Raw genomic sequence first — 26,386 nt, 5'->3', positions numbered from 1 at the left:
TAACCAGTTTAAAACAAGAGCCATAATCAGATTCATAAAATATCACTAATAAAACACTGCTTTCAATGGTGAAAGCAAATGGCAAAAGTGGACATTAATTCCTAAAAATGCCCCTTGCCATCATCCAATCAACAAAACTATTAGCAGAGCAATGTCTATGATACACAAGAACTCTCATTAAATCCCTGGTTTGGACAAACAGCAGCAACAGGAAAGGAATCTGTTCAAAACCACAAAGAGCCCCTCAGTCAGGAGTAACTGTACTGGCCAAGGCAAACTATTGGTCTGAATTGCCACAACAGCCAGCTTTCTAAAACATAAAACAAAACCTTTCCACTTTGTGTCTGACACTCCTGAGTTACAAAAAAAAATGTTTTAATAGTGGATTTTTCAGAATATGTAATATTCTTGTTCTAATGAGCTTTCAATACCAAGAGTTCCAGCCTCCATGTCCAACCCCTATGGAACAGTTTGGATCTATTGAGTTTGTAGAATTCAAATTCACAGACCAAATTTAATGCTGTTGTTCGAAACACAAAGTCAACCAAGCCGAAACAGCATTAATGAACGGGAATTTCTCACCTCCTAAGCATATTGTCTGCAAAAGGACTATGTTTACCACATCTCAAACTGTTACTCATTACGTTGCCTTCTACTTCAAAGCAACAGAGGCTTTGTAAATTCAATGATACAATCATTTAACCATTTGTTCCCAGAGTATGATTTATCTCCTTCTCAGGAAAGATGAAAACATTCTTTGCAACTGGCCATTCTCTTCCTTCTTCCATTTTAACATGTCACACATCTTCAGATTCTCTTCCACAGTCTGTTTCAGTTAGGAATATCACAATTTATGTTTGTATTTGTTATGTAAGCTATCATTTTAGACATGTGAAATATAAATTAAACTAGAATAAAGATGAAGAATCTCTTTATGGGACATCAAGTAGTAAAAAAAAGTAAGAACAGCTTTTATGTCCAGTTAGGATGAGACTAAACAGAATCAGATAACAAGGTAGTATATTGGTAGCTTATCTGCCAACACTATAATTAAATCTGAATACTGAGGTTTTTGTTTAGAAAAGACAACTCATACAATTGTCTGAACTAATCAACACATTTTCTCTTAAAATAAATACACAATAACAGAGCTTTCAATGATACAAACACTTTTATTAAAAAACCCATCAACTCTAGTAAATGGAAAAAATTATTAAAGTAATACATTGTACACATGGTAATTTGTACAGTCAGGTAATTTATGCAAACTTTAAAAATAATTCTGTGCATGTATTTTTGGATAAGAAATACTCGTCTTGTATGCCAGACTGAAATTGTATGGGGCAAACCTTACTGTAGGTCCTTTCCCTGCTTCTACAGATGTTGGATTAGTAAAAGTCAACCTGTATTAGTATGAGCAAGATAAAAAATGAAAACTCTATATGGAAAAAGAAATGCCAGTGATGTTATACTCTTTTAAGGATAGACATTAGCATAAAAATAGAACAAAACCAACAAACAGTACTTCATCTGGAGGTACTATTAATTTTTTTATGTGGCTTTAAATTCTGATTTGCAAGCTGTGTTGGAAATAAAGGCCCCAAAGAAAAACAGGATGCAGGATGCAGTAACCATGACTCAGTGTTAGAAAAGCTGGAAGAAAGAGAATACTATATTGTACTGAAATATGTAGAATTTATATTGTACGTAAATGTGTGCAAAGCAATCTGTTATAGTGGGAATGAACCCCTGTGATTGTCTCAGCAGCAGAAACAAAGTATCAAAGTAAAATGAAGTACTAAAGCATACATACAGTATAGGTAAAGAAGTCAAACTAATATTTAAGTCACTTTTAATTCATCAAGCAGCCAAAAATCAAACAAAAGTGCAACAAACTAGCTAAATCACAGAAGAGCAACATTTTAGAAATACTGTACAAAGTTCAGCAGAAATGCAGAGGAGAACATCCAAGAGAAACTGACAGTTCTCGCAGCTCTGCACTAGTTTTGAAGGCCACATGAGTGCAAAAAGGGCTCAGATACCCAGTCTAATCACGCAGCAGATAAGGGGCTAAAAACCCTATAGCTCCATATTAATAAGGGTCACAATGAAGACATGGCTAGCAGAAAAGTCTCCTATGAACAAAAAGAGGCAGCTTGCCTTATTGTTGGCTCAGTTTTAAATCATTTAAGCACAGCTCAAAGTGAGGTTTCAGTACAGACTGTCAAATAGTTCAACTTTTTGCGCTGTTCAAAACTCAGTTTTTAAAATGACATTACCATGGTGCCTCGCAAGACGAATTACATTCATTCCGCGGTTAATGTTGTCTTGCAAAAAATTCGTCTTACGAAACATGTTTTCCCATAGGAATTCATTGAAATCTAATTAATACGTTCCTATGGGCAAAAAAAGTCAGAACAAAGTCAAATTTGGTTTACAAAGGGTTTATTAAGTGCTCTTTAAAGCCATACATATTGTGCAGATGATTTCAAAATTTTCAATAAAAAAACTTTAACTTTTTAAACATCATAGAAAAACATTTAAAAATCAGCAAACATGAGGCAAGAAAAAACAGAAAACATTCATCTTGTGAAGCATCGCCACAGGAACATTCATCTTGCAAGTCATCAACCCCATTGCCAAAACCATTAGTCTTGCGAGTTCTTTGTCCTGCGAGGCATTTGTCTTGCGAGGCACCACTGTATATATGTCAACAGTGCACATAGAACCAAAACCATAGTGACTCGATGTCATGTACTACCGAGGGGCTCTAACAAAGTCCTCCCAATAACCTCTTAGCCATTATTTACTTCTTTTATAAAAATCAAGATCCCCAAATGGCATAACGAACATTGATTTTCATTTTCCAGCAAGAACTGCAGCCCTGTAATTGAGCCATATACAGATTTTAAAACAAACACGAGACTTCCTAATGTAATCGAAAGCAGTAGCAGCTGGGAAAGCTAGCCAAGGCTACTGGAATCTAGGACAAGCTTCTGAAAAAGTCCAGCTCTGAGTGCATGGAGAAGCCCCAGTCTCAATGTGTTCAGGTAAGAAGCAGTTAAGGAAACACACAAGTTAAGCACCCACACATGCTCAGCAGTAGAATGAGAAGAGCAATCACTCTTCTTTTCTATTGACAAGATAGAGCCAATAGTTCAAAATCAGCAGACCAAAAGATGGCAGTGGTGTTGGAGCTATCCTGTGTATAAAACTGAGTATCCCATGCACAACTATCTGCTTGTTGAACAGAAGCTGCATATGTGCTCATTATAATGAAATCTTGGTCGATGAGTCCCCTAGAACCAGCAGCAGCCCACTGAGAATAATCCTTCCTCTACATCCACTGGAATTAAAACCTGAGGGAAGTCTCTATGAAGGCAGTCTCTGTACAGACTCATTTGTCCATGCACCCTTGTTGAGTCTCTGAGAATCCACACAACTCAAACGTGCAGCGAGGTGCCCTTCAGAGGTGTGAAGAAATGCCATGCAAACATCATGGAGGTAAAAAGGTTGCTCTGCCTCCTGCCATTTGAGAGTTCCCAGTCACATAATTTAGCCTGAGGAGTTCCTGCCAAATTATGGGACTGGCGCCTCTTTTTCCACAAAAGTTAGTTTCTAAAGATTATGCATGATATGAAGAAAGCATAAAAGGATAAACTTTTATCCATCTCAAAATATTACCACCCTGATCAGTGATCACCATGTGGAGCTGAATGGTGGAGGATTTGGGATAGTTAGAGAATGTTATTCATGAAGTTTACTTTTAACACATGAATTTTACCACTGCAGGTTGTAGTGAGTCATCAACCTGAATGAGTTTAAAGGGACAAATTAACAGAGAAAAAAGCTTTTTAATTGCTAGCCGTGATGGCTATGCATTCAAATTATCAGACACAACATCCATATAAGTATCAAATATTCACATACAAACTCTACATGCTTAAGTATTACTTCTACCGTATATAAGTAAAGTCAACATATGCAGTATCAGCCAGTGTAACCAGTTTTCCCTTACAAATATAATTCTTCATTCTTTGGTTTTACCTCTCTTACAGACACCCGGATGTGATGCATCTGGGAGAAAAGCTTACACTGGTAGACTTTGAGGCTTAGCTAGGCCTAAGGCTGCTCAGGCTTGCTAGTCTTAAAGAAAAGTCCCAGCTAGCACTATGGCAAGAACAGGTAGCCTGGGCAGAACCAGGTCTAACTAAACCTCAATGCTTCCAATTTAGACCTTTTTCCCAGGTACATCACATTCAGATGCCTATAAGGTAGATGGAACTTTCAGAATAGAGAATTTATGGTATCTGTAGATCAGAAAATTCAAAAAAGCCCACCCCATTAATTGGCTTTAAAACATCACTTTTGTACTTTGTACCAAAAAGTCCTTTGAGAACTGGAAAGATGTGAATCAACAGGAAGTCAGCCAAATATAGATGCATTAAACACTAAACTCTGCATAGGAGACAACTATGTACCGTGGGAAAGTAATTGACAAAGAAATTGGTCCAAAGGAAATGCAATGCCCTAAGGGTGAAGAATGTGTGGCCTTTTAAACGTTGCTAGACCACAACTCTCACCACTGGCTATTCTCTACACAGGGCTGGTGGGAGCTGCAGTTCAAGATCAGGAGAGTCACACATTTCATAAATCACTAAAAAAAATTTTCCCATCAATGACAGGATACTACAACCAGGTTTCAAAATACAAAGCTTACCATGATAATTGTCCCCTTTTCTGGTAATCAGAAACTGAAGAACATGAAATGCAAAACTCTCATCTTCTGACATCTACCACTGATTAACAATAGTAAATAATGACCAGAGTTCCACCTCAAATAGGATTTGAAATAATCTTTCAAGGCTGCTTTCAAAATTATGTAATGCTGGTTAACAGTAATTATGGTGATGTCATGGAGCCGAGACCCAATGGGAAATGACATAAAGGGATCTGTACACAAAAAGTATGAGCTTGCAATCCCAGTCTCTTCTTGATCTATTAACCATGAAATGTAAGTAATTGTGTCATAGGACAAGATGATACTAACATAAGCTCAAGTAGTTCTCCCCGCCTAGGAAACAAAGTATGCATATTTAAATATAGTTTCAAGCATTCAAAACTGAACATTAAATTATGCAGAGAATACTTCCAAAAAAAGTGTAGCAAAGCAAGCTTGCTTTGAAAAGTTGCATAAGGACTTGATGGTACAAGATTCAGCGTGCTAGATTTTGACTCCTGAGAGTTGGTTCATATTTCTATTCAGTTATTAAATTCACTGGATGGCCTTAGGTCTATCTTTCTCTCAACCACCTTATCTTCCCATGTACTGTGGAAGTAAACAGGGTAGAAGACATCTGTGTCACCTTGAATTTCTAGGAAGAATGGAAACAAAAAATCCTAGAAATGATCCAGTTTACAGAATCTTGTGTACTTGATAGGCTCCACCATTCCACATTACTGTAAAGGAGTCTAAACAAGAGCTGTTTGACAAGATTTTGACTCCTGGTATCCTCCCTATGTACCCTATTGTATGTTTTGTGCCATCAAGTTGGAACCAACTTATAGCAACTTTAATATTTAAGGAGTGGTTTTACCAGTTCCACTCCCCCAGTCAGTTTCCATAGCTGAACGGAGATTCAAAGCCTGCTCTTCAGAGTCCTACTACATCACTGAATGCCAGTGTTTCTCACCCTGGGGGTTGTGGCCCCCAAGGGGGTCACAAAGTGTTTCCTGGAGGGTCATGGATTGTGTTATATGTGTTGTAGCCCTTGTCAAATAATGTCTTCCTTGACCTTTTGGAATGAGATATTAAAGATAGTGTGTACGTGCATGTATGAAAAACAGGGCCTTTGGGGGAGAAAAAAGTCTCTACTTTCTGAGAACGGAAGATCGGGACCATTTTTCACAAAGTAAATAAATAAATAAATATTCCAGTGTAAAGATACAATTGCTGCCAGTTCCACAAGAAAGAGATTGCAACTATGGCACATCACTTCCAGAGAGCCTAAGGAAGAGGAGGAAGAGGAAAGGAAAAGGAATTGGGGGGGGGGGATCCACACAACAAGCGCACGGGAGGGGGATACAAAAACAAAAGGCCCACCACTTCTGAAGTATGTGCAAAGAAAAGCTTTGTGCTGGTTTCTGAAGGGGATCCTTTCTGCATGAATGTTCTGCCCTCTCCCTGGGTACAGCAATGTCCTTCTACCCACTGGCCCATATTTGAAGCCCTCTGCCTTCTCTTCTCCCTACCTTTAACTTCCCTCGACCTGTTCCAGTTTTGAAGTGGTGGCAACAGAGTCAGTGGCAGGAGCAGAAGGAGGGCAAGTAGCAGCAGTGATGGTGCTGCCACATCAGGGAAACAACAATTACAGCCTATTTATGCAAATGTGGTGGTGGGGTCACAAGTTGTCTATCATAAAAGGGGGTCACCATTCAAAAAAGACTGGGAACCACATCTATCCACTCCACCAAACTGGGAATCCCAGGTACTCTAATGTATTCTTATTACTCTTACAATTAACAGGATATCATCCTGCAATTTACCTTGTAGCATATGCAAAGCTGAATACCACAGGGTAAACTTTGTCTCAATTAACTTTAGAATATGACTTGTAAAAACTCCCTGTGACAAATAAAGACATTACATAAGATACCAGGTTGCTTCACCTAAATTTGTTTTGCCAGGCTCTTAACTCACTATAATTAATGAGGTTTTAAACCATGGAAACCACTCTGAAGTATATCAGTTGTGTACATTAAAACAAGATATATTTATATCAGACTATAATTTAGAATGATGAAGTCATCTTTAAATACATTCTTTCATTAACGCCAAAACAGAACCTCTTGCCCAAAAAGTACCACCAGTACAGAACTAGCCTGAAGGGCATGTTCAAGTGTCTGCCGTTATTTCTTCCACATCAAGTAAAACAACAGTACTTGCCCCTAAACAAAGATTCTTATAAAAATTTCAGCAAAGCTAGACTCAGTCCTGTTACTTTGTTATGCATGTAGAAGGCAAACAGCATAAAAATCTGTTGCTTTCAGCCTGCAATTAGCTAGTCTCTCCTAGGATTCTTGAGCATATCCTAATGCAGTGGATGCACCCCATCAAGAATCCCAGCAGCAATGTAGAAGCAAATGTATATTACAGTTTGCAACAAAGCAGTAGGATTTTGAACATTATATCTTAGTATGTGCATTAAACATTTGTGTACTATATTTATTGTATTCTCCGTTTGTGTACTGTGTATGTTTTACTGCTGTTATAAACCACTCCAAATTTTCATCTCGATAGTTTATAAGCACCCATAAATAATTAAATAACACCACCATCAACAGAGGGATCTTTTGTGGATAATGTAGGATTAGGTTGCGCATACTCAGAAAAAAAATCAAATAAGTTTTGTAGAATGCTTTTCAACTCTGTATATGTTACATATCAGCACCACACAGAAAAAAAGCAAACTACAAAATTGTTGCACTTGTCACATCTGGGATCCAATATTTCTGTTACTAGAAACAACACACTCTGAACACAGTTGTAGATCCTCTCTCATAATGGGTAAACAAGAACTGTAGATGCAGAAGTCTACTTTGGTTCCCACTAAACCCCAACATGCTTTATTTTCAACCAAATCAAAATGCTGTAGCCAAAATGCTACCTGGTGCTAATTATAGGGAGCATGTAACTCCCTTATTACAACAGCTTCACCAGCTGCCAGTCTGTTTCCAGACCCAATTCAAAGTGCCACGTATTACCTATAAAGCCCTATAACTTGTGCCCAGGCTACCTGAAGTATGTTTTCTTCCCATATGAGCCCTCTTGGCTTTTTAAATACAGTATCTGCTCAGGAGTTCTCGGAGTTCCAACACCTTCCCCGAGCTCCTCTGGTGAGGACACAAGAGAAGGTCTTCTCAGGGGCTGCTCCGAGGTTTTGGAATGTACAGCTCTGAGAATCCAGGTTGACTCTCTCCCTCCTTCATCTTCTTTCACCAGACAAAGACCTTCCTCTTCAGGCAGGCTTTTAAGCAGTAACGTTGTCTCAGGAATGCCAGTTTTTAACGTTCAGATTTTTAAATGTTTTCAATTGTTTTTAAACTTGATCTTTAAAATCTTAATTTCCCCCCCAAATACTGTATTTATATGGTGTTTTTAAATCTGTTGTGAATAGCTTTAGGTCCTCCATGGGAGAAAGGCAGCATATAAATAATATAAATAAAGGCACAAGAATTAATTTTGAAACCCATCTCAGACAATCAGATATTAAGAGAAAGCTAGCCTGAAGAGAAAGGTTTTCATTTCTCTGCAGTAGGACACCAAAAATGGGGCAAGATGGGCCTCCCATCCAGAGTCTGGAGGGAATGACAAAGAAGGTGGTATCCCCACCAAATGCACCTCTGAAGGTGGCGAGACCAAGAGAAAAGCCTCCTGTAATTATCTTAACACTCAGGGAGAGTCACAAAGGAAGACAAGATCCTTGAAATATTTTGGACCCAAGCAATTTAGGGCTTTATAAATTAAAACTAGGACATTGAATTGTGCCCAGAAATGGATGGGCAGCCAGTGGAGCTGCTGTACCAGGTGTGTGTGTGTTTGATCTCTTTAATCAGCCCTAGTTAACAATCTGTCTACAGTGTTTTGGACCCACTGAAGTTTCTGAACAGTTTACAAAAGCAGCTCCATGTGGTAGAGCACATTACAATAATCCAGCCAGGATGTCACCTACATACATCAGCAAGTACAACAAATGGATCATTCTACAACACATTGCATCAGCAGGTGCTAAATAAAATAACCCGAATTGAGGAGGACTTCCTGCACCCCATGGCTTGGATTTAAGGACTGCAACTTCATTATTTAAGTGAACAGGAAATATTGGGAATATGCAGCAGTTGCCTTTTCTGTCATAAACATTTCCATAACACAAATCCTCACCAACTGACTAATGACATATGTCCTTAATCAACTGTAAACACCCTCACCACACCTTCCATTATATGTTCCTCATGCATGTCTACCAGGAAGAAAGCTTGTAGTTCACAGAGCAAATACTATTTTTTATAAAAGATACACTCAATTTTTTTCCTGGCATATATAGTATATACCATATTTTTCTGTTTATAAGATGACCCAAAGTATAAGACAACACCCCCCTCATTTCTAACCCCAAGTTAGAAAAAGCAGGGATCAAAGGGCTCCCTTTTTGCTAAGCCTAGTGCCTTGGCAAAAAGGCAAGGAAAGCGGCTGTCAAAGTGACTGCCGCTTTTCCTTGCCTTTTGAGAAGGCGCGGAGCTTAGCAAAAAACAAGGGAGCAACGCCTCCCCTTCCTTTTTGCTAAAGCCCTGCACCCTTTGCCTTCTGCTCTTGCCTTTTGAGAAGGGCCGGAGCTTAGCAAAAAGGAACAGAGCAACACCTCCCCTTCCTTTTTGCTAAGCCCTGTGCCTTCACAAATGGCAGTGGTAAAGAGCTGCCTTCCGCGTATAAAATGATCCTCAGTCTTTTTCTCAAATAATTTAAGGGAAAAGTGTTGTTTTATACACAGAAAAATACAGTAACTGAAGACCATGGATACTGGGATACTCAAGGTTCTCAATGACAGCCTGAGAATATGTACCTTATTTCCATCTATCCTCCAAAATAATTAGAGGGTTGGGTTAATTCACAGGTTCACCACTAGGCATGGAATTTTTGGTCACTAATTCATAGGGTCACCACTAGGTATGGAAGGTTTTTTTAAAAAAAAACAGCTACCAGAACTCTGCAGAAACTCCTCCAGCTAGACTTCTGGTAGCATTACTCATGAAATCAAAATTCTCAGAGGAGTTTCAGGATACACACCTGTTCCTTGCCAAGGTTTTCTCTACAGTGATGACCATGAAGCACAGAGAAGGAGTGGGGGAGACTGCAAAGTATTAGGAAACTAGGCATTTTTTTGAGAGGCACCCTCTACAAAGAGCCTAATGAACAGAGATATTGAAGCCTATGGATACTGAATCTTGCTTGGACACACGACTGTTCACCCAACAGCAACTAACTTCAGCTAGAACAAATTTTTAAAGTTATAATTAATTAAATCTGTACCCCCACCATATAGGACAAAACCTCACCAACGTCGGTGCAATAAGTGAACACAAGAACAGGTGGTAAAAGTTGAAAGAAGACCAAGAAATTACAGGTTTCTGCAGGGACGTTTACAAGTATCCTAACAAGTATCATAAGCAGCGCTTATGGCAAGAAGCTCCCCAAATGTGACTCCGAAGGGGATAGGAGATCCACGCCATTCTGCTCAAACAAAACAGAAGAGATAAAACAAGTCCCTTGAAGGCGAATCGGTTCACTAGGCACGGCACACAGGCACGACCCTTTCAAGGTGTCGCCCAGGCATCCATAGGCACCAAAGCGTGGTGGAGGGAAGTCCGTCGGTGGGACGGGGCGGGGTGGGACGCGAGCCCCCTTCCCCGCCCGCCACCCCCGCGCCCTCCCCGGGGCTTGCTTCGCTGCCCGCCCTCGAGAACTCCTACTCCCCCCCTCCTCCTCCTCCTTCCTGCCGCGCGCGCCGCGCCCTCGCGCCCACTTTCCTTCCTCCTCACGCTAACGGCCGCCGCCGCCGCCTCAGTCTCTCACCTCAGGGCTGATGTAAGAGACGAAAGAGGGCTTGGCCGGCTTGGCCCCCGCGCCGCCCCCGGCGCCCAGCATGTCTCCTTCACACCAAGCCCCGCCGGTGCCGCCCGGCCTCCCGCTGGTGCCGGGGGGCTGAGGCAGCCGCGGGGACGTCGGCGGCAGCGGGGACGACGGCGGCGTCGGCAGCTCCTCCCAGGAGGACTCCACGGCGACCGCCTCCTCTTCTAACGCCGCCCTGCTCCGATTCACGTAGTTAATCCCTCCCATCGCAAGCGACCGACCTACTTCTCGCCTTCGCTCTGACACACGGCTCTTCCTCTCTCTTTCCCACCCACCCCCCGTTCTATTTCTACACAGGCGCCTTCTCGGAACCGACCCCTTCATTGGACCAAAATGTGGTCAATCAAAGCAGAGTTCCGCCCGGTTTGTTTCCAGGGGTTGGTCTTTCTTCGTTCCCTTTCTGTCAGTTTCAGACCAAAAAATAAAAAAAAAGAGGGGTAGGTGGGAGGGGGCCTCTAGAAGGACCAATCGCAGCTTTCTTAGGAAACTTTAGCGGTGGGAGATGTATTTCGTTTGATTTGCGCAGCTCCCAATTATTGCTCTTTCAGAAGTCGAAATGTAGAACACTAAAAAAAAAATCTTGTTTATAGTGCAAAAAGTTTTCTGTCAATTTTAGCTAAAAAGAAAAAAAAGAAATTTGAGACAAATATATGCTTGTTTGCATGTTTGTTATTTGGGATGCCCCACATAATAATAATAATAATAATAATAATAATAATAATAATAATAATAATAATAATAATAATAATAATAATAATAATAATAATAATAATAATAATAATTTATTGTCATTGTAAGTATATACCACAGTATACCCATACAACGAAATTCACAGACACCCAGAGACCAGACACATGCACACACATAAAATTCCCCAAACACTCCCCACCCACTAAAAGTCCCCCACTAAAAATACAAACATCTACACCACAGGCCGAGTAACACAGTCCAACTAATTATTCACAACTGGTGGTCTTTAAGCTCATTATTAATTGCAATTATAGCTCTGGGATAAAAACTATTTAGAAAACGTGTGGTCCGAGTCTTAATTGTTCTATATCTTCTGCCAGATGGCAAGAGTTCAAAAAAGTTATAAGCAGGATGGGAAGAGTCTCTCAGGATGCTGTGTGACTTCCTCAGACAGCGGGATGTGAAGATGTCATCCAGGGTTGGTAGCTGGAGCCCGATGATATTCTGGGCAATTTTAATGGTTCTCTGTAGAGCTTTTTTGTCCGCTACAGAGCTACTCCCAAACCATGCCAGAATGCCATAGGTTAGGACACTCTCAATGGTGCTACGATAGTATGACAGAAGTAAATGCTGAGATAAAATCCGTTCCATCATTCCATTCTAGAGTGACCCCATGGGGGAAAATACAGGTTTCCTCAGATTTTTAATTATAGATTTCATCTTGCATTAAAAGCTGCACCTGCTGAAATTTCATTTTCTAAGCAACTATTAAATGTACACCAGCCCTATCCTCTAATTTTTATCTGGTCATCTTATTTCCATCCTATTCTTCGCCTCAAGGAGATCTATTAGATAAGGATAGATAGGAGTTTCTATGCAAATATTGAAAAAGGTAAGGGATAGTGTGAAAGTCTGAAATCCCAAACATAGGTGCCCTTGAAACGCTCAAGACATGTTGCTGTCTGAGGTCGAACAGCAATTGGTGCCTTCCTAAAGTTCATGGTACAGTATTTGTTGTTTACATGCTGTGAAGTTGCCCCAAACCTATAGTGATCCTAAGAATGAGTGATCTCCAAAATGTCCTGTCCTCAACCGCCCTGCTCAGCTTTTGTAAACTGAAGTCTGTGGCTTCCTTTAGGCAGTCAGTTCATCTTTTATTTGTTCTTCCTCTTTTCCTGCTGCCTTCCACTTTTCCCAGCATTATTGTCTTTTCCAGAGAATCCTGCCTTCTCATGATGTGCCCAAAGTCGGACAGTCTCAGTTTCATCATTTTTGCCTCCAGAGATAGTTCTGGCTCGATTTGGTCTAAGACCAACTTGTCGTTCTGACAGTCCAAGGTATCCACAAAGCTCTCCTCCTGCACCACATTTTAAGCAAATAATGTTTTTCCTGTCAGCTTTTCCCCCTGCCCAGCTTTCACAAGCAGACAGATTGGAACTGCAGCAGTGTGGGTGATCTTGATCTTTGTCTCCAGTGATACATTCTTACACTTGATGAGAGTGCATGTGGCAATCAAGTTGTTTTAAAAACGGAAAATGGTGCCTGTGTTTCCCATTTCCTGGCAGTCAAGATAGTAAAATTAATTTTCAAATAGCTTGCTATGTAAATTTGTTGTACTCAAGTTTTGTGACACCAACTAACACATTAATTATAACATGAGCTTTGGGTGACACACAGGCCACCTTCTCAGATGCAGGGAATGCAGATGTGGAGCTTCAGCTATGAAGTAGCTTTCTCCAGTTGTATGGATTGTTTGTTTACTTAAGCTACAGAACTAGCTCTCAAGTAGGGTACAAAGTACCGTGACACCAACAGACTTCACATCATACGTTTTGGACAAGAGATTCAGAAGTGTGTAACTTTTAAGCACTCTTGTAGTACTTAACAGTATTTCAGACTGCCTAGCAAACTGGCCGGACAGCTCAGTAATTCAGGTGTCTGGTGCCAGAATTTGGGAGTTGGAGTTCCCACTGTGCCTTCAGGGAAAAGAGCCAGCCTGTGTGGCCCTGGGCAAGCTGCAAAATCCCAGGGTGCTCCCAGAAGAAGGGAACTTTAAACCACTTCTGAGTATTCTTTACCTAGTGTGAGTGGGTTCAACTTTGGGAAAACCCCATTCCCTTTTTTGTTCTCCCAAAAGTAGAAACAGGCCTTCATCATAAATGTTTCTTTTATTTTCAAATGCTGAAGGAACGACGACTTCAATTGGACCAATGGGTCCCTCAGTTTCCCTGCATTCAGCATAACAGTCCTTTAACTCGGGCATCACAAGAGAGTTCACCATCGGGAGTTCACCCCAAACTGTTAGCGATCTGTGGGTTTTCTCATGGGCCTCCTCAGACTGGGGCATAGGGTGCTGCAACAGGGGTGCCGACCCACTCTCCCTCCGTGGGTGTTTCTGGATGCGACATCACCACGGGGTTGGCCCCCTTCTTCCACCAATCTTCCTTCCTGGGATAGATAGACACCGTCCATTCCATGGGTTCTGCTTCCCCCAGCTGTACCTCAAATCCTTCCATTCTTTGCCTTTTCTTCTCTTCTCCCTCTTTCCCTATCTCACTCCCTACAGGTCTAGAGTTACGATACTGCTGTCTCCTTTCTATTTCCTCTATGGACAGTTTCATTTAACATGCTCTCCTGTCCAGAGGTCTTCCATTTCTAACTAACCCCATCCTAGAGGAATGTCTTCATTCACCCCTTTTCCTTTCTTTTCCTCCTCCTCCTTTGCCACCTCAGTCTCCCAGTCTAGTTCTCTTTCTCCTTCTCCCTTCTCCTCAGCCCGTCACCAGATATCCCTCCACTATTGGCTTCTCTCCTTTCTCATCTTCATCTCACTCTTCTTTCCCTCTCCTTTTCTCATCTACTTTCAGTTGGGCCACTGCTGATAGCAGCATACACGCTGTCTCGTATCCCTCTGTGGGTGCTGAAGGCTCACACTCCTATTTTCTGTTGGGAAGTGGTTCCTCCTCACGTGGCTCCCCTGCCGAGTGAGCCATCCACTTCTTCTTGTTCCTAGCCCTTGGTCCCTGTTGAGAAAAATAATCTATGTTAGCGAATAAGGAGACGGCTAGCGTGCGTATGGAGAAGGAAACCGACAGATTACAACAAAATTGCTGTCAGGATCGCAACTAGCCGTTACCTGGCTAAGGTAAAGGCTGCTAGAAGATCTTACATCGCTGACCGGATAAGCGATGCTTCTAATCAGCAGGCGGAACTCTTCCGTATAGTTCGCAATCTATCTGGAATTCATCTGGGTGATGGGCCTCCCGTTAGCATCTCACCTGACCAATTTGCAGCTTTTTTAAAATCTAAAGTGGAGGCCATCCACTGTGATCTTTCTCCTTTTTTTAAATACAATGGATCGAGCTGAGATGTCCAGCGCCCCGCCTTGCCTGGTAATTCTCGATTCCTTTCAGCCTGTGATGCCAGATTTGGTGGACAAGGTGCTTGATCGCTGTCGGGCCTCCACCTCTTCTTTCGACCCTTGCCCGGCCTGGCTAATCAAAGCAGCCAGGCCTGTAACAACAGAATGGGCCACTGAAATAATTAATGGGTCTCTCCAGGAGGGCAAGGTTCCCCTTGCCCTCAAGGAGACACTCATTAGGCCCATTAGGAAGAAACCAAGCTTGGGACGGACGAAATTGGAAACTATAGGCCCATTTCTTTCCTTACCAAGGTGGTTGAGAGAGTGGTGGCAGATCAGCTCCAGGCGCTTCTGGATGAAACCAATGCTCTGGACCCATTCCAGTCGGGTGTAAGGGTTCGGTATTACGGGCTTCTGTCACACCCAATAAAGGACGAGACAGATGTGGAAAATCAACATCTTCTGTATTTATTGTAACACCAACATTAACAGGAACATCCATCCCAACGGGGTTTAATGTCTCTTGTGGTTCAAACCGTGGCCTCAAGGGTGTCCATAAGTTGCCCACAAAAGGGTTACTGTTTTCCATAGTCCACAGCCCTGTTGGATCCTTCACAGGCACCGGCACATCTCCCACTTCCTCTTCGACAGGAATCAAGGGCAGGGTTTCCTCGTCATCGCTCCACCCCCATAAGGGTGACCCATCTGCGGTGTCTGCCAACCAAGGCCCGGGTAAGCCCCCATCTTTTGCAACTCCGCAAGATGCCATGCCTTCTTGCGTTCTAATTCTTTGACCACCGCTTCCCTTTCTTCCCTTAACTTACGGCGCCACTCTTTAGCCTCGGTTTCCCCCCAATACGAGGGTCGGGGTTTTAGCCCTTGGCGTCTCCTTCTTTCAGCTTCCTCATGGGGCACTCGCACCTGCTCCCACTTGCTGGTCCACGGATGCTCCACCCAGATCCATTCCCAGCCGCCCCAGATTTCCTCCTTCTTCTCCCTTATATCTCCAACCCCAGCCTCTATCTCCTCCCTCTCCTTTCCCGCCAAAACTCTCCCAGGTCTCTGGGTAAGGGTTAACTCTTTCAGCACCTGCTCCAGGTCGCTGGTATCCACCCCTTTGTTTACTCTATTCGGCTCCTGGTTGATCTTCCCCCAATCAGGGGTCTCCACCTCTTTATCTTCTCACCATGGTGGTGAAGGAGGGGGAGATGTCTGGATGTGTTGGGCCCACGATGGGAGCGACGGCACTCCTACATAGGCCTCCACCTTGGGGACCTCACATCGGGCTTCAGGCTGCGCTATGGTACGGAAACGACACTGGTCGCACTGATGGATGACCTGTTGAGGGAGGCCGATGGGGGCAATATCTCCTTGTTGGTCCTCCTTGACATCTCAGCGGCCTTTGATACCATTGACCGTGGTATCCTCCTGGGGAGGCTCTCTGAGTTAGGAATAGATGGCCTAGCGTTTGCTTGGCTCCGTTCCTTCTTGGAGGACCGGCCCCAGAGAGTACAGCTTGGAGAGAGGGTTTTGACCCCGTGGAGCCTCAATTGCGGGGTCCCACAGGGGTTGATCATCTTTCCAATGCTGTTTAACATCTACATGAGGCCGCTGGGGGGGGGTCATCAGGGGGTGTGGAGCCTTGTGTCACCAGTATGCTGATGACACGCAGCTCTACATCTCCTTTTCATCTACCTCAGTGGATGCCGTTCTGTTCCTCCAGCGCTGCCTGGAGACTGTACTGGAATGGATGCAGTCGAATGGATTGAGGCTGAACCCGGACAAGACGGAGGTCTTGAGGGTGGGTGGTCCTTCCGTCAGCGGTATAGGTAACTCCCTTTCTTTCGGGGGGACGACCCTTGCCGCAAAGAATGAGGTTCGCAGCTTGGGGGTGCATCTGGACCTGGCGCTTACAATGGAAACCCAGGTGGCGTCCGTGGTCCGCTCCGCCTATTTTCATCTATGACGGATTGCCAAGCTGCGTCCATATCTTGATCGGGGGGCCCTCACTACTCTAGTACATGTGCTCATAATCTCGAGATTAGACCATTGTAACGCACTCTACGTGGGGCTGCCTTTGAGGCTGATGCGGAAATTTCAGATGGTCCAGAATGCGGCAGCCAGACTACTTAGTGGGGTGAGAAAACACCAACACATCTCCCCCACTCTGGCTGCTTTGCACTGGTTGCCCATCCGTTTCTGCGTCGACTTCAAAGTGCTAATGATCACTTATAAAGCCCTAAACGGTTTGGGACCTCAATATTTGGCAGATCGTCTTCTCCCACCCAGATCTACCCGGATCACCCGTCATAGCCAGCAGGGACGGCTGAGGGGTCTGACGCCGAGAGAGGCTCGGAAGGAAAAAACTAGAAACCAGGCCTTCTCGGTGGTGGCCCCTTGGCTGTGGAACACCCTCCCAACAGAAATTCGGCTGGCACCCTCGCTGGGTGCTATTAAGTTAGTTAAAAACTTGGCTATTTAGGCAGGCCTTCCCTCCAGTCAGCTAAGTCTTTTTTAATTTCTTCTTTCCTTATCCTACCCCATCTTGGTAATCCTTTCTTAAATTGTTTTTAACTAATATAGTAATTGTATTTTTTATGATTATATATATTTTATATTGATATATTTTATGTTGTAAGCCTCACCGAGTAGACATGGTCTAGAGGGGTGGGGTATACATTTAATAAATAAATAAACAAACAAATAAATAAATACATGGGCACTTCCCTTTCAATATCGTACTGTGAATGCAAAGGGTCGTAGACTAAGGTACCACTGCATTAATCTTTGTTTGGTTTCTTTCATCCTATTGAGCTACTGCAAAGGTTCATGATTGGTTACAAGTGTGAACGGTTTTCCTAACAAGTAGTATTTCAGAGACTGCATGGCCCACTTAACAGCCCATGTTTCCTTTTCTATGGTTGCATATGTTTGCTCCTGCAGTGATAGTTTCTTATTAGATGCTCTTCTCCTGCTTTGACCTGAGCTAATATAGCTCCAATACCTCTATGTAATGTGTCAGTTTGGAGAATGAAAGGGAAGTTAAAATCGGGTGCATGTTGGAAAAGCTTTCGGTTCTTTATCACCCCATTTGACTAACTTAGAAGCCTTCTTTTTTGTTAGGTCAGTAAGAGGGGCTATCTGCAAACAAGAGAATGAACTGTCTATAGTAACTGGCAAGCCCTAAAAATTGTTGCTCTTTCTTATTTCTTGGTCTGGGCCATCAAGACAACTTGTCTACTTTATCTTCTAGGGGCCTTATTTTGCCTTGTCCTACTCTAAACCCTAAGAACCGAACATCTTCTTGAGCTACCTTGCACTTCACTGGGTTTACTCTTAATTTAGCCTTCCTCAACTCTTTTAATACCATATTTTTCTGTGTATAAGACACCCCCATGTATAAGATGCCCCCAATTTTCTAACCCCAAAATCCAGAAATCAACATTTTAAACATTAGAAAGGAACACATTTTTATTTAGTAATTAGGGAACATTCACCAGTCAGTACTATAATATGCATCACCCTTAGCTGAGCAAATCACTTCATTCAGCTTCTACAGTATTTGCACCACTGCTTTCTTCTACATCACTATTAGTAGTTTCAAGCATATCAGTTTCTTCAGCTTCTATTGCACCACTGCTGTCTTCTGAATCACTGTCTATATATACCAGGGGTTTGAAACTCAATTTACCTGGGGGCCGCTAGAGACAGAGTCTGGGTGAGGCTGGGCTGCATCAGATTTTCCGCCAAGCGGAGCAAGAGCCTGAGGAAGCCGCCCAGGAGTTTCCTTAGCAGACAGACAGGTGGGCTGACTGGCAGGCTGCAGTTCTGGATGGAGGGTGCAAGAGGTGCTGTCTTGGGAGAGAGCCGGCGAGCGAGGCAAGGCTTTTTTTTTCTCTTGACAGCAGAGGATGTGTGGGCGCTTTGTGGGGGGAGGCAAGGCGAGGGCCACAAACTATCATCTGGGGGGCCGCAAATGGCCCCCGGGCCGCATGTTTGAGACCCGATATATACTGTACTGTATATGAGATCATCCTCAGTTCCATCCACGGCATTGCTGATTCCACATTTCTTGAAGGACTTCACAATCACTTCGTTTTTGATGCCACAGCATGAATTTAGAACCCAATTGCTAACCTCAGTAATGTTTTTTTTTTCACTCTTCCTGTCGGTGTCAAGTTACCACCTACTTTTTGAATCAATCTATTCCATTCTTCTCTCATCAGGACTTTAAATGGCTTGTTGATTGAATCATCTAGTGGCTGTGGCTGACCTGTAAGTCCACAGGAATAACTGCTAGATGTGTTCACAAATCCAATGCAAACTTTTTTGTCTTTTCTGTTAAATGTGCTCAGAACTGATGAAAGACAAGTAGAGCTGGCTTCTTTAAGAGCCCTCCAGGCCTTCTGGACCAAATATTTTCAAACCAAATGGCCATGATGTCTTCATTCATCCATCCCTTCTCATGAACGTGCACAATAATGCCATGTTGTATGATCTCTTTAGGATAACTTTGCCTCTTAAAAATAAGCATAGGAAGCAGTTTAGTACCATCATCTGCACAGCATGAAAGCACAGCAGTATAGTGTGTCTTTTCATGGCCACTTGTTTTGATTGCTACTGTTTGGATTCCTTTCACATCAACTGTTCAATTGGAAGGCACATCAAAATTGAGAGGCACCTCATCCATGTTTGCAATCTGACTTGGTTCAAAATATGTTTTTTTTGGGGATGATCTAGACTACAGTGCAGCAAGAACGAATTTGAGGAGAGGCATTAAGCAAGCTAAGGCCGAATACAAGAGGAGAATTGAAGACTGCTTTCTCAGCAATAACATGAGGCAAGTTTGGCAGGGGGTTCAACAACTAACAAACTACAAAGCAAAAAAGGTTTCCTCAGGCGGAGGTGTGGAGGTGGCTGAGGAGTTGAACAAATTTTTTGCTCGATTCGAGATCGATCAAACTGAAACTGTTCGTTTGCCATCATTTACTCAGCAGAGTCCCCCCTTCATTGTGAATGAGCAGGATGTGAGACAGACTATGAAAGTGGTTAACTCCAGAAAAGCAGCTGGACCCGACTTAATTCCTGGTCGGGTGGTAAAAGACTGTGCTGATCAGCTAGCCGGGATATGGACTGTAATTTTTAATAGATCCCTGACACTATGCGCAGTTCCCGTCTGTCTCAAGGCTTCCATCATCGTTCCACTGCCTAAAAAGTTGCCTACAAACAGTCCGAATGACTACAGGCCGGTGGCACTAACTTCAATCTTAATGAAGTGCTTTGAGCAGTTAGTTCGGAAATATATTATCTCCTGCCTTCCTCATCCCTTTGATGGGCTTCAGTTTGCTTATAAAGAAAATAGATCAACCGAGGATGCGATCAATACTGTGCTTTATATGGCTTTATCCCACTTGGAAACACAAGGGAATTATGTAAGAATGCTGTTCGCGGACTTTAGCTCTGCTTTTAACACCATTATACCCCACAGATTAATAGACAAACTTAAAGATCTTGATTTTCCAGATTCTATCTGTCTGTGGATTTTGGATTTTTTAACAAATCGTCCACAAAGGGTTAAACTGAATGACTACATCTCTACTGACAAGATACTCAGCACTGGCACTCCACAAGGCTGTGTCCTTAGTCCACTACTGTTCTCCATTTATTCATCAGATTGCACCAATAACCATCCCAGTAATAGGATTATCAAATTTGCAGACGATACTACACTAGTAGGACTTATCTCTGGGGATGATGAGTCTGCGTATCGGGACGAGGTATTACAGCTATCCCGCTGGTGCAAAAAAAACAATCTTTTATTTAACATCCAAAAAACCAAGGAATTCATAGTGGACTATAGGAAAAAAAGAGCAGACATTCAGCCACTGTATATAGATGGAGTTTGTGTGGAACAGGTGGTTGAATGTAAGTTTCTTGGGACTATCATAACAAATGACCTGACTTGGAGTGCAAACACCGCTGCGTTAATCAGGAAGGCACAACAACGGTTGTATTTTCTAAGGATTCTTAGAAAGCAACAATTGACTGAGAGTTTGTTAATCACCTTCTATCGGAGTTCGATTGAGAGCATATTATCCTACTGTCTCTGTGTATGGTTCACGAGCTGCACAGTGGCAGAGAAAAAGGCAATTCAAAGGGTGATTAAGACGGCCCAAAACATCGTTGGCTGTTCACTCCCCTCTTTGGAAGAATTGTATAAGAACAGATGTAAGAGGAAGATATCTAACATACTGAAAGACTCCTCTCATCCGGGATATCAGCTCTTTAAACTATTACCATCAGGAAGGAGATTCAGGGTATTGAAAGCAAGGACAAGCAGATTCAAGAACAGTTTTTACCCAAGTGCAGTATTGAGTTTAAATGTGGGGCCATAGGTTTTTGGTGGATTTTAATTGCTGAGAGAAAACGGGGTATCTATATTTGGATGGTGAAAGTTGTGTATATTTTAACTTTTTTTTGTAGTGTTGTCCAGTTTTACCTTGGGGAAGAGCACCTCATTTCGTTGCACCCACTTGTGAGCGCACTGACAAATAAATTTCTTACGTCTTACGTCTTACGTCTTACGTCTTACGTCTTAAAATATGTTTTTTTCCGAAGCTGTTATGACATAGGAGAGAAACTGCTGGATTTTAGCCTTAGAAAAGTTAGGTTACTTACCTGCAACGTTGGTTCTTCTAGTGGTACTCTGTGAATTCACACAATTGGGTTATCCTATCTGGTTTGGGCACCACTACTTCTTCACCTCTTTTCCTTTTTTCCCCTCCTCCTTTGCCACCTCAGTCTCCCAGTCTAGCTCTGTTCTACTCTCTTCTCCTCAGCCCATCACCAGATATCCCTCCACTATTGGCTCTTCCCCTTCCTCTTCGTTCCCGCTCTTTTTCTCCTCTACTCTCAGTTGGGCCACTGCTGGTATGCACTGTCTCATATCCCTCTGTTGTGAGTGCTGGAGGGGACTGCTCACACTCTTCTTTTCTGTTGGGAAGTGGTTCCTCCTCACACCTAGAAAACCCTGGAAAGGGTTGCCATAAATCAAATTTGACTTGACAGCACACAATTATTATGTCAAATTCAGCTGAGATAGAAGTTTACTAGCTAGAAAAGTGACCCCAATTATTGATATGCATAGCAGACAAAATTTTTGTCCTATATGCAGTTTTGGTTGCTTTGTGCTGAAATACTGTACTTGTTTCATTCAAAATCTGTGGTCTGTCTTTCCTTGTCTTTTCCCAACTTTGTTTCTTATGATCAGAATGAACTTCATGCTACATGTATCTAATGTCAACTTTCTGACTAGGGTAGAAGTATCTTAAATTATTTTGCAGTACACTGTGCCCCCACATGTAAGTATCTCATTTTCTACTTGTCTGAAAGTCTTGGACTTAAAGCAGATACAGTTCCTATTCCCCTGAAAACGACACCAAAAAGAGAGTATGGGCAGATATAGCTTTCCCACTAGCTCCACCAACTGAAATTCCTTCTTTTTGCACAGCTATAAAATGTGGAACAGCTTTGCCTACTTTTTCATGTGGCCACCCTACTTGGAGTACTTGTAGGAAGACCAGATGAAAAAGAGGACAAGATTCCTGTAGCTTTAAAATTTGTGTGAAGAGATTTCAGCTGGTAGGTTGCATATAAAGCTGTGTCTGCAAAACATCATTTTCTCAAGAGTAATTTAAAGGTACAGAAGCTCTATCTTCTTTTTTATCTGATCACCATTAACTACCTGTTTAACAAATTTCAGCTTTGCCTTAAAATTTTTGTTACTGCTCAGACTATATAGTTGATGATTTGTCATAGTTGCATAATAATTTTTAGTATCAATAATAATGATGAAGGCAACATGGATTTGTTGAGAGAATAGTCCTAGATTCCCCCACGGGACCTTCCCCAAGTAGACATAGCAACACTCATCACAATTATATACAGTATCATAATCAGACATATATTAATAAAGCCGACCTACAGTACTTGAAGCTACTAGCTGTAAACAGAATAGTTTTCTTTCCCAAGAGACCAGTTTTCAATCACAGAAAATGACTGCCTGAAAGTCTTGAGTTCTAGCACCTCTTATTTAGCACCCACTGCATAATATTGTTCCTGGAGTATTACTAGTGCTCTTGGAAAACAGCTGTTATGTCTGAAAGTGGCCTGTGAATTAAATAGTTCAAGCAAGCAAGTGGAGTAGATGTTGATAGCTGAATTACCTAAGCAGCTGAAGATGTTAACAGATTAATTTTCTAAGCAAGATAAATGTTACAATGGCATTTAAAAATCAAATTCTATCTCTGCTGAAATTTGGGAATAGTGTTCCTAAAGCGTAATTGTTGCTTGGTTCCTCAAGGTGAAATCAGCATACTGTTTTTTTTTCTATAATCCATAATTAAAATAAATTAGATTGCTGGCATTATAGAACCAATGCATGTAGCAGATGATCTGAATTGGGGTGGGTTGACAGGCAGATAGATACTTCAAATGTGTCCCCCCCCTTTACTAGATTTATCTGCAGATTGCTATCTTAGCTTCCTTTCTTTCTCCTCCCCTTGTCAGAGAAAAGCAGGTAATACTTGCAAACATAGTATGAAGCTTTGGAGGCTTCTAATGAAAATCTTCCAGTCCCTTTTATCCCTTGCAGCACACACGCCCTCCCAAAATGCTACAGAATTAGAAATCTTTCTATATGGTATGGGTGGGCTGAAGGAAGACCTGAAAACTGAACCACACAGAAGGTCTGTGCATGGCAGTTCAGTCTGAGTGATTTGTGAGAGGCAGAAGGGGAGAATACTGGGTTCCTGGATCTTTAATAGCTGTTTGGAAGAGGAAATTTCAGCAGGTGTAACCTATATAAAAACCTGCACCTGATGAATTCCTCTTTTAAGCAACTATTAAAGGTACAGAATGTCTTCTTCCTTCTGGTTACCTAACTCCCATGCTACAAAAACACTGAAGAGCAACTGAATGTGGGGTGCTGTGGTACAAAGAGAAAGATTCTCTTTCATCTGGTCACTCAATGTATAGGAAGTGACTATAACAACCACTAGTCAAAGAGTAGGCAAGTTAGCTTCTGCAAACTCACTTCTATCAGTAAGACATGGGACATCACAAGTTCTCAAGCAGATTTTTAAAAAATTAAAACAGAAAAAAACCTGTACACTTGAAAATTAATCCCACCTCATTATGATATATATATTTATAGTAAACAATGAACACTTTAATCAAATAATAGATTTTAGTCTTTATTCAACTGTAGTGCTGTAACAGATCACACCTGTGTACCAGAGCATACATCAACAGCCCGATGTAGACCTGAATTACACCACTGCTATAATATTTAGCTGTTTGAAGGAGACATAAGCATACACTGTGGCCACAAATAATTTTCTGCGATTTTCTTTTACAGCTTCAGTTTATCAGAAATATTATCTATTTTCAGGTTTCAGACTTAAAAGTCACTGATAAATTTGGTACAGGAAGAGCAAAAGAAGCAATCTTACAGGCACTGATATGGCAAACAATTCTTTTAATCAAGAGCTAATGGCATTGCTACTATAATGAAAAAGCTCTCTGAAAGCAATTAGTTACTTCTGTCCAAATGGGGGAAATGCCCTCTTTTTTTACATTTAACAAAATTTCAGAAAGTTATTTTTTGGCCTTGCTATGTCAAAGTCAATCAAAGACCTAGGTATGAAACCTAAAACAATACTTTTTAAAAGCCCTTCTATTAAAAACAAAGTCATGCAACTTTTGATCAACTATGCAATTGTTAAAATTGCTGCAAGTCCATATTTTATATGTTTAGCTTTTATATTGCTAATGCAGAACTAACAACAAACCTGATTAGAGGAACACAAATCTGTCTTAATTACACCATTATATCACTAGAGAAACAAATGCCATGGAATTGGCAGAAACATTTAATTGAAAGCACTTGAACAGCAGGATAAGTGTGTGTTAACACTTCACATTTAGGCGAAATAATTCTGCAGTTCCACTTTACAAAAAAAGTGTTCTGCTATAAAATATTAAGCAAGGAAGGAACTGTATTGACCATTTCTAATACAAAGCAACTTACAGCTAGTGTCAAAGATAACTAAAAAAAATCTAAAGAGCAAAATACACAAAGCAACTGAAACACATAACTCTGTATTAAATACAGTACAATTTAAGTACACAGTGTACCAGTTAACATAAAGAATAGAAAACAAGAGCTGTATGTTAGAACTCGAACAATGTGGTGTAGCTTTAAAAAAATCAGAATACGGTTTCCATTTGTGATATCTTTCCACCATAATCAGTCTGCACATCCTTAAAAAAACAGTGTGAATGCCACACAAAAATAATTTTTCTAACTTTGGGGGATGTATTTAAACAGACTTTAAGAAAAAAATCTGACAAATGGCCTCCATTATCTTCTTTCTGTGTTAAAATCAAACATACTTCTTTTAAAAGTTATCATAGTCCTTTTTGTCTTTTTTCCCCTCAGCCTCAAATCCATCAACTCCATCACTGTCCCTTCTCCTTTTACGATTGTTGTGAATACTGAAGCGCTGGTTCATCTGAGGCAAAGGATCCATTCCTAGAACCTTATGTATTTGACGGAATGCAAGGAGTCTCAGTGCAAACTGTTAACAAGAAGGGAAGGGAAATTGTCAGAATTACTGAACTTTGACTCTGCCAAAAAAAAAGCCTATTTATTTTAGTAAGATACTTCCCAAAATTCAAGACTATATATAAAACCCACTTTTATATATTCTTTACTATCTCACCATAGTTAGGCTTTGGAATGTTCTTTGAAGTAAATCAGTTGCACAATAAAGGTAATTCTATCCACATGTAATATTTGCTGCAAGATTATGCCTGTAATAGCATATTTATTATTTTCTTTGTGTTTCATATAGCATTTCCTTTCAGGCTATTCCTTAAATTTTAACTAATTTATGAAAAAAGAAATATAGAAAGTTTACAGAAAGTCAGTTAATTTCTCCCTTCTCCAAAAGGAAAATAAAATACCACAATTACAGGCAACTTACTCACTCCCCAGGTTTTGCTGCAAAAGTCTATGGCTGATATCCTGTTGGCATAGCTACGTCTGTGGAAGGGTAATGATGTCACCATGAGGGAAAGTTTTGGGTAATTAAAAACTTCTCCTTCTCTTACCATTTTTCTGACTCATGAATAATTCCCTTCAATGCATGTGGGCTGTGGAACAGGAAGAGAAAGTCTACTACTGAAAATTGCTGCTGCCAGATTACATTGCCAGCAGGGAAAGACTTTTTGTAATAAAATACCTCCTCCTGTCCTGCATTGTGACTTTTTTGATTATTCATAAATCAAAAAACCTGTGGGAGTGAAGTAGTAGGTCTTTTATTATCCAAACATTTCCCCCTCCTGATGACATCTTCATCCTTTCATAGGTACAATACACTAACAGGATTTCAGTACAAATATAATTTTTATTTTTCTAACAGATTCACAACATTTAACTATTATATTTACCTGTGCACTTGAAGTAATATCCTCTCGTTGCTGATCCGTCATTAAAGCAAGTGTATCAAAAGGATCTTTTTCACAAGGATCCAAAAGCCCAGGACCTCCTGTAACAAAAACAGCAAAAGTTTTTACTAATTTAA

The 26,386-nt window shown here is 41.5% G+C and overlaps 2 protein-coding genes across 3 annotated transcripts in view; both read right to left on the bottom strand.

Annotated features, from left to right (window-relative positions):
• The window catches only part of MTMR12 (myotubularin related protein 12), a 48,072-nt gene extending 37,106 nt beyond the window's left edge, over window positions 1-10,966 (bottom strand). Inside the window, exon 1 of the mRNA XM_072992867.2 lies at window positions 10,631-10,966. Coding sequence (XP_072848968.2) covers window positions 10,631-10,894 — 264 coding nt within the window. The 5' untranslated portion in view covers window positions 10,895-10,966. The remainder of the gene's footprint in view (window positions 1-10,630) is intronic.
• A 13,013-nt stretch (window positions 10,967-23,979) lies between these two features.
• The window catches only part of ZFR (zinc finger RNA binding protein), a 68,152-nt gene continuing 65,745 nt past the window's right edge, over window positions 23,980-26,386 (bottom strand). For both annotated transcript variants that reach the window (XR_013541573.1, XM_020807101.3), the window contains 2 exons: window positions 26,253-26,350; window positions 23,980-25,378 (listed from right to left, as the gene is read on the bottom strand). Coding sequence is in view for 1 of the 2 variants with exons in the window: in XM_020807101.3 (XP_020662760.1) it covers window positions 25,199-25,378; window positions 26,253-26,350 (278 nt within the window). In the remaining variant the exon portion in view is untranslated. The remainder of the gene's footprint in view (window positions 25,379-26,252; window positions 26,351-26,386) is intronic.

Source organism: Pogona vitticeps, chromosome 2 (assembly GCF_051106095.1).
Source record: "Pogona vitticeps strain Pit_001003342236 chromosome 2, PviZW2.1, whole genome shotgun sequence".
NCBI lineage: Eukaryota > Metazoa > Chordata > Lepidosauria > Squamata > Agamidae > Pogona > Pogona vitticeps.
The sequence above is the reverse complement of the archived record's forward strand: the minus strand, read 5'-3'. Positions and strand labels throughout refer to the sequence as shown.